Below are 7184 nucleotides of genomic sequence, written 5' to 3' on the forward strand. Positions count from 1 at the left end.
AGGACTGACTGATTTAAAACATCATTCAGAAGAACCTGAGCATGGCTCAGTTGCCACTGCTTCTCCTTTAAGCCAAGCTGCAATTCAATGTCAGGCTCCAAGGTCACCCTCATGTTGTGAATCCATGTGTGAAACTCATCTTGGGCTTTCAGGTACTCACTCCAGTGCAGCCAGACCCACTCAATACGGCTGTTGGAGAGAGCAAGAGAGATGAATTAGATGAAATTATGATGGGAGCAGTTGTGACTGACAAGCTCAAAAGGCCTTCAAAGCAAAGGACAAGGTTCTCAGCAATTTTAAGCTGCTCTGACTTCAGAGGGTCCAGATTCTCTTCCCAGGTCTGCCCTGCGCTGGGGAGGAAACATCCTGTACAAGGTCCCTGTGCCTGGCCACACTCATCATTCAAGACCATGAGGTGGGCTGGCTGTGAAGGCAGAGAGCACTGAGGTCCCACAGACCCTGTCTTCCCACACAGTCCTCCACACACTCACGGGACTGGGATTAGCAGTGATTCCCATCTACAATCCACCCCGCAGAGAAAGGCAAGAAGCACTTTATGAAAGCGTTGGATGAGACAACTGCCTCAACACACCAAAGAGCAGTCTTGTGCAGGGCACCTTCGTCTTACCTGTGACAGTGAGTAATGTATATGGCTGTCTCTTCCCACAAGGCTTTAATGTCTTTCAGTTTAGACAGTACCTCATGCTTCTTATCCTCACCGATGCTGCGAAGAGCAGCATCTGCCTTCACAAGAATCAAGTCCATTTTCAAGCTGCCTTCTGGTTCCAGCGCACGTATTTTCTATGAGAAAAACAAATGAGACTGAAAGCATGAAAAGAAAGCAAGCTTAATTGTTGCCATCTACACTTCGTTTTTACCCAGGAATCATGATGTTCCTGCTGCAAAACTCCTCCTGAACAGAAAATATGAACTTCTCTTCAGATTTGTTTATTCTTAAACATCCTAAAGGACTGAATTGAACTGAAAACCACATAACAAGTCAAAAACATTTTAAGTTAGCTACAAAACCCAGATCGTCTTCTATCAAATATCTGTCGCTGTTATAAAGTTACAGCACTACATTGCCACACACCACTTGTTCTCCCCAACCTGACAAACAGTGTAGAGGCAATCTCCACAGGCTACAATGGAACGTCTCAATTTTAAGCTCTGCTGCATGAAATCATGAAACATATTAATAAGGCTTTCTATTGTAAATAAAAATTGGCTCAGAATACAAGCCAAGAGAAATTAACTAGTGGAATTTTCTATCTGCTACCAACTTTTGCTTTGACCCTAAACTGCTAAGCTATGAACTGGAGAAAACACGTATCTTAGACAAATGGGAATGGCAGGGACTGAAGTTAAGCCATACAATTTTAAGTAGATTCTCTTCCTCTACCTAGAGATGGAAATCAGCACAACTTCTGTAAAATGTAGATTAATTATGTCCTAATTTGGATGTCAGCTTTCAGCATCACTTTATCCAAATTTCTGACACCATCAGATTTCTTGCTGTTCTTCCACAGTCTCCTGGCAAACTGTAGGCTCTCAAGTTTGAAGGAAAAGGCTTCTGAGAGGTTCAAAATCAGCAACTACTTTTGGAAAAATTAGGCCCATGGGATTTGTTCAAGAAAATCATGTCAGTTATTGCAAAGGTGAGACCAAATCACAGGCCTTTGGATTTCCAGTCTCGCATTCTGAGAAAAGACTGTTCTTTTGGCATGTACACAGCACATCTGCATGTTACGTACAAACAGGCATTTGGACGAGCTATCTACTATGAAGATTGTGATTAAAAGAATCCAGGAAAGCAGGGCAAAGGGTAGGGCAGAGAAAGAAAATAAAAACCCATAGCTATCACCCGACAGGAAAAATTTAAGAGTAAAGCTGTATTCCAAGCCTGGTATTTTTCCAGCAAGTCAAAGCAAACAACAGCCAGAGAGAAAGCAGTGGCTGTACAGACATTTTTCTTTTTCAAATCCATTTTTCAAATGATTGTTATCTTTGGCTGGCATTTTCATTAACAAATTAACAGAAAATACACCACAGGAAGGAAGCATGAAAAAAAAAAGGCAAGCCAGATGCAAAAAAGGAAATGAAAAATGATCACTGGATTTGAAAACAGCCAATAGGTGAAGCAGTGAGCACGTCGCGAGGAGATGTGAGCTAGCCAGGGAAGCCAGGCCCAGAAAGGAGGCAGGATGAGGGAGCAGAAGGCGGATAAGGTACACACAGGAAGACAGAACAGACACTTGTTATTCTTTAGAATGATTAATTTCCAAAGTCTGAATTGAAAAAATCTTCTAATGTGATTTTTTACATATTTTAGACCTCCTCCAAAGCCCACAGAAGTCACCAGGCTCCAGTTCAGGCCATATTAAATCACCACAAACCTCTAAACCTAACATTTTTTTAATCTCTGCCATGAATGCACCCCCTTTGCCAAACTACCACACTCCCTACTCGTGTGCTGTGTTTCTTACTTTTTTTTTTTTTTTTTTTTGAGATTATACATATAATCATTTCCCAGACCAAAGGAAAGGGTGAAAATAACTTAAGGGCAGAAATATATCTATAGACCAAGAGGAAATACTTCAGATTTTCATGACTGACATGCAAGTCTAGCCATCAACCATCACTCCATGAACAGTCTCTATATTATACTAGAGGCAAGATCCAGCCTCCAATGAGCCACATTTAAGGAAACAGGCTGAAGACATTGCTGTACCATCATGTAAACTACCTCGTCCTCCATGTGAGCCTGCAATATTTTTTGGAGTTGTTAAACTTCAGAAGAGGCAGTCCAAACATGAGTAGACACACAAAAAGAAAGATTTCTGCATAAATAATGATGGGAAAGACTTGGCCATTTATTTTAAAGAACAGACTAGTTAGAATTAAATACAATACAAGTATAAAAATAGTTTCAACGTTAATCATAGAAATATCACCACTCCTTCTAATCATGAATGGTAGAGATGGGACAAACAGGAGTGTTTCATTCTCTGAGGTTACAAGAACAAGATAACATCTAATGAAACCGAAGTTAATGAATGTGAAATCACAGTAAGAGAGCAGGCACAGTCTGCAACGGGATCTCTGTAAGAGGAGTTATACAAGAGGTTAAGTAAGACCAGAAAAAAATGAAAACATTTACCTTTTATTACACAGATAATAAAGAAGACCTGTAAACCCGCTCATCATCAGGGTTTATGGAAAAGGACAAGGGGATTACTCTAGAATAGCCCATTACTAGGACACTGCAATCTTTCTCTATCAGTGCCAGAGTCCTGCAAGAGACGGAACACTAACGTAATCTGATTCTCTCATACTATATGCTGGACTCCTGCAAATCACTATCTGGTAATTGCAAGTAGCGACTCAATTGTTTCAGGTTTGAGCATGCTCATAGGAGAGTATAAACACTTTAACCTGCCAAACCTGCTGCTAGTCTTCCAAATCAATCTGAAAAGCTTGGGAGCCTGTGATATCAAATTGCTATCCTCTTTTTCTACAACGTCTGTAAACATTTTGCAGATGGAAGAATTAGAAAGAATACTGATGTAAACCCACCCACACAGGACCAATACTCTGGCAAGCAGGGGCAGATGACAGTTTCCTCATGGAAAACTCCAGAGCTCACAGCAATAACTGCTGGAAAAACGCTGCAGTGACAGCCACCTCTCAACCGCTATGTCACTCTTCCCTTACCTCAGTCTCTCTCAGTCTCGCTTCTAGGGCAGATCGAGGTCCCTTGGTGTTGTCATTGATCCTCAGTCTCTCTTGGATGGCCTTCATCCAAGCTTCTGCATTCTCCACGCTACTGTCAAATTCATCCTGTAGCTGCTGAGTCATCGCATTCGAAGAAGCTGAAAGGATAAGAAACAGGGAAGTAAGCAGGTTTTGGTTAAGACCTCAACAGGAGTGCATTCAAGGCAATCTAAAGGAACAAGGGAGAAAAGCTAATGATGCCATGGCTTTCCTTTTTAATGATAATACCAAAAAATGCAGCAGTATCGCGATTCAGCCGAGCACAGAGAACACATTCACACTGCAGCTTTCCCAAATGAAAATATACCAGGAAACAAAAAGAAGGTGGGGAACTGTGGGAGGCTCCATTACAGTAAAGAGATTTAATTCAAAGCTTTCAAATGAGATTAATCTGGTGTTTGTGGTGTATTCCAGATTGACTGCAGCAATCACAGACACGTTCTGTCTCTTCCCAGAGCCTAGTCAGTAAAAAACTCTCCCTATGCCCTTCCAGGCTCATGTACTGAGCATCTGGCACCAGACTACCAGAGCACTTCAGCACATGCTTAACTTAGAGGTATATAAACCCTTTAAAGCTGGTGAGATCAGGATCAGATGCTTAGGCCCTCAGTTCACTTGTTCTGCTGAGACCGTGGACAGGTTATCCAAATGCACATGCACTGAGTCTGGGACACACAGACGATGGGAACTGGCCAGCAACTGCTGAGAGAAACCACTCATGAGCCATCACGTGGGAATATCAACCCTGACTGATTTCTTCTTTTGCCACCTCTTCTATGACATACCAGGCTCCAAGCTTTTAAATTTCCCCCTCCTCTCTCTTGTTGCCCCTTCCCAATCAGCGGGAGGGTATATTGGTTGGTTGCTCTGTTGATGTGCTCTTGTGTCTTCTCTGTTTGGATGTAAGCTCTCTGCTGCCCAGATGGCCTCCTTTGTGGCTGTACAATAGAGGAGAGCCATCCTACACTCGCCCTTAGGCACTGCTTATTAAACTTGACTAATAAGGGTGAATCATAACGAAGCCCCCCCACAGGTCAGCTCCGCTGAAGTGAGCAGCCATCGACATTAAATGGTTTTGGATCACATCCTACAACTACTGCCAGCCAAGCAGTCAGCTTCTCCTGTAAATTAAAATATTTTTCCCCTTTGTTATTCATCACTGAAACATTTTTGCAGCACAAAGTTTGAGGCTTAATTACTGAACCCAAGTTTGTTGCACACAATTCAGTTCCACAGCAGCCCCCTCAGTTTCCATGAGACGATTCATGTGGAAGAAAGTGCTCGGTGGGAGAGGCAGAGCACGGCATGGCTCTTGGCAAAGCTGGACCAGTGGTGTTTTGTAACCACTTTAACTCTTGGCAGCTTAGTCTTTACAAGGGAGAGCCATCCTTCTCCTACCCACTGGCAGAAAGCTTCCCACCACCCTGCCAATGTTCCTGTTCATGAGGTAAATCAATTAATGCAATATTAGATGTTCTCCCCTGTAGCTCCCAATGCATTTTCTTCCACATTAGACCAGACAAACAGGACATTAATGTTCACAACACTGATGTCTGGCAACAGAAACACTCTAAATTGTTGTTTCCCAGCCTTCAGCAGGCTTTATGCTCAACAGGTCCCAGAACACAGCGAGAGAACTGCACCTACACAGCAGCTACTGTACTACCCACAGGGATTACTGGAGCAGAGGACAGGTCAGACCTCCGTGTGCAGACAAGCGGAGCTGCATTTGCATGGAAGAGGGAATTCCTCCTGAAGTGAGAGATGTCAGACAGGGCAGAATTCAGAGCTGTAACTCTCAGAGCTAGAAGGCAGTTTTAAACAGTATGACCTCACCTTGAAAAGATTAAAGAATAGAACAGGACGTACTGGATTTAGCGAGAGTGGTGTGGCAAGGGGCAACTAGTACCTCTCTCAAATATAAAAAATATGACAGGATATATAATTAAAGCTAAAATCATTGACTTACATCACAAGAGTCCTAAGGATGAAGCCACCTAAAGGAGTAATGTTATTCTCAGTGGACTGCTAGATAGCTGTGTCCTTCTCCAACTGTGACTGGTCCAGAACTGACGTTTCTGAACTATAATAATCCAACCCCCAGAAAAGAGCACACATCTCTGCAGCTGACTGATCAACTCATTTCCACATTAACATTTCTCATTATATCTGGCAGCCATGGAGGGACTGTCCCCTAAAACTTTCTTTGTTACATACACACATTTCTAGGCAAATAGATTCTAAATGCATGAGTGTAAGCTGCGGAGATTCCAGTTATGCTACTGTGAAACAAAAACTCACGGTACGTTTGCTGGATAGACTCTGATGAGGAGTGGCATTCATTTCCTAGGAGAGGTTTCTATTCCTGACAACATCCGTATCATATTTAAAATAGACTTCAGGACTCCAGTCATGGAGCAGCCAATACAGAACATTACATTATTGTAGTCCTATTTCTTACAAAAAGTAGGGGGCAAACATGGTTAAGAAGTCGTGGAAAACCTGCTGTCATCTAACATGAAGGAAACCTCACTCACACTCTGCCCTCATGCTACTCTCCATTGAGCACAAGGATTTTCTGTCCCAAACCCACAGATACACAGGTCCCCATCCCACACGCAGGCATTCCATGTAAGCAACCAATGCAGCAAGCCATGAAATATGTCATATCAATTTCAAGGTTACCAGTTTGCAAAGGAAGAGAAACACTTTGCTAATCCAGCTGTCTGCATAACGTCATTGACAGATTTTGACCAAGTAATTCCTACACCTAGCACCATAAAGATTATTAAACTTAGCATGAACAGAATAGTTTGGGTTGGAAGGAACTTTTAAAGGCCATCTAGTCCAACCCCCCTTGCAATGAGCAGGGACATCTTCAACGAGATCAGGTTGCTCAGAGCCCCGTCCAACCTGGCCTGGAATGTTTCCATGGATGACACATTTACCACCTCTCTGGGCAACCTGGGCCAGGGTTTCACCACCCTCAGCATAAGAAATGTCTTCCTTAAATCTGATCTAAATCTACCTTCTTTTAGTTTTAAACCATTACCCCTTGTCTCTATCACACCAGACCCTGCTAAAATATCTGCAAGGAAAAAGTATGTTTTCTGACTTATTGTCTGCTTGGGAGGAAGAACAGCTGTTGAATATCTGAAATTTGGCAATATCTGTAATTTCTTTGCAAACGCTTCTAAAGCTGAGATAAATGATTACTGGGTAAGTGTTCACGAATCAACAGTTTTTACTACGTTTCTGTTGCATCATTGGGACTAAATGATTGAGCAATACTTCTGGACATGAACTACAGGGCTCTGATCAGTACAAGAAAGACAAAGGAGTCCTAAGAGCTCCCGGAACAGACCTGAGCTGTTCAGCTGTGCAAATCCAGCATTCACAGGCCAACCTGC

At 42.6% G+C, this 7184-nt stretch overlaps 1 protein-coding gene across 1 annotated transcript in view; it reads right to left on the bottom strand.

Moving 5' to 3' along the window:
* SYNE3 (spectrin repeat containing, nuclear envelope family member 3) overlaps positions 1-3858 on the bottom strand; it is a 34869-nt gene extending 31011 nt beyond the window's left edge. The window contains 3 exon segments of the mRNA XM_009881525.1: positions 2-189; positions 629-801; positions 3715-3858. Of these exon segments, the coding sequence (XP_009879827.1) occupies positions 2-189; positions 629-801; positions 3715-3858 (505 nt within the window).
* Between the last annotated feature and the right edge of the window lie 3326 nt (positions 3859-7184).

Source organism: Charadrius vociferus, unplaced genomic scaffold (assembly GCF_000708025.1).
Source record: "Charadrius vociferus isolate BGI_N301 unplaced genomic scaffold, ASM70802v2 scaffold282, whole genome shotgun sequence".
NCBI classification, from domain to species: Eukaryota; Metazoa; Chordata; class Aves; order Charadriiformes; family Charadriidae; genus Charadrius; species Charadrius vociferus.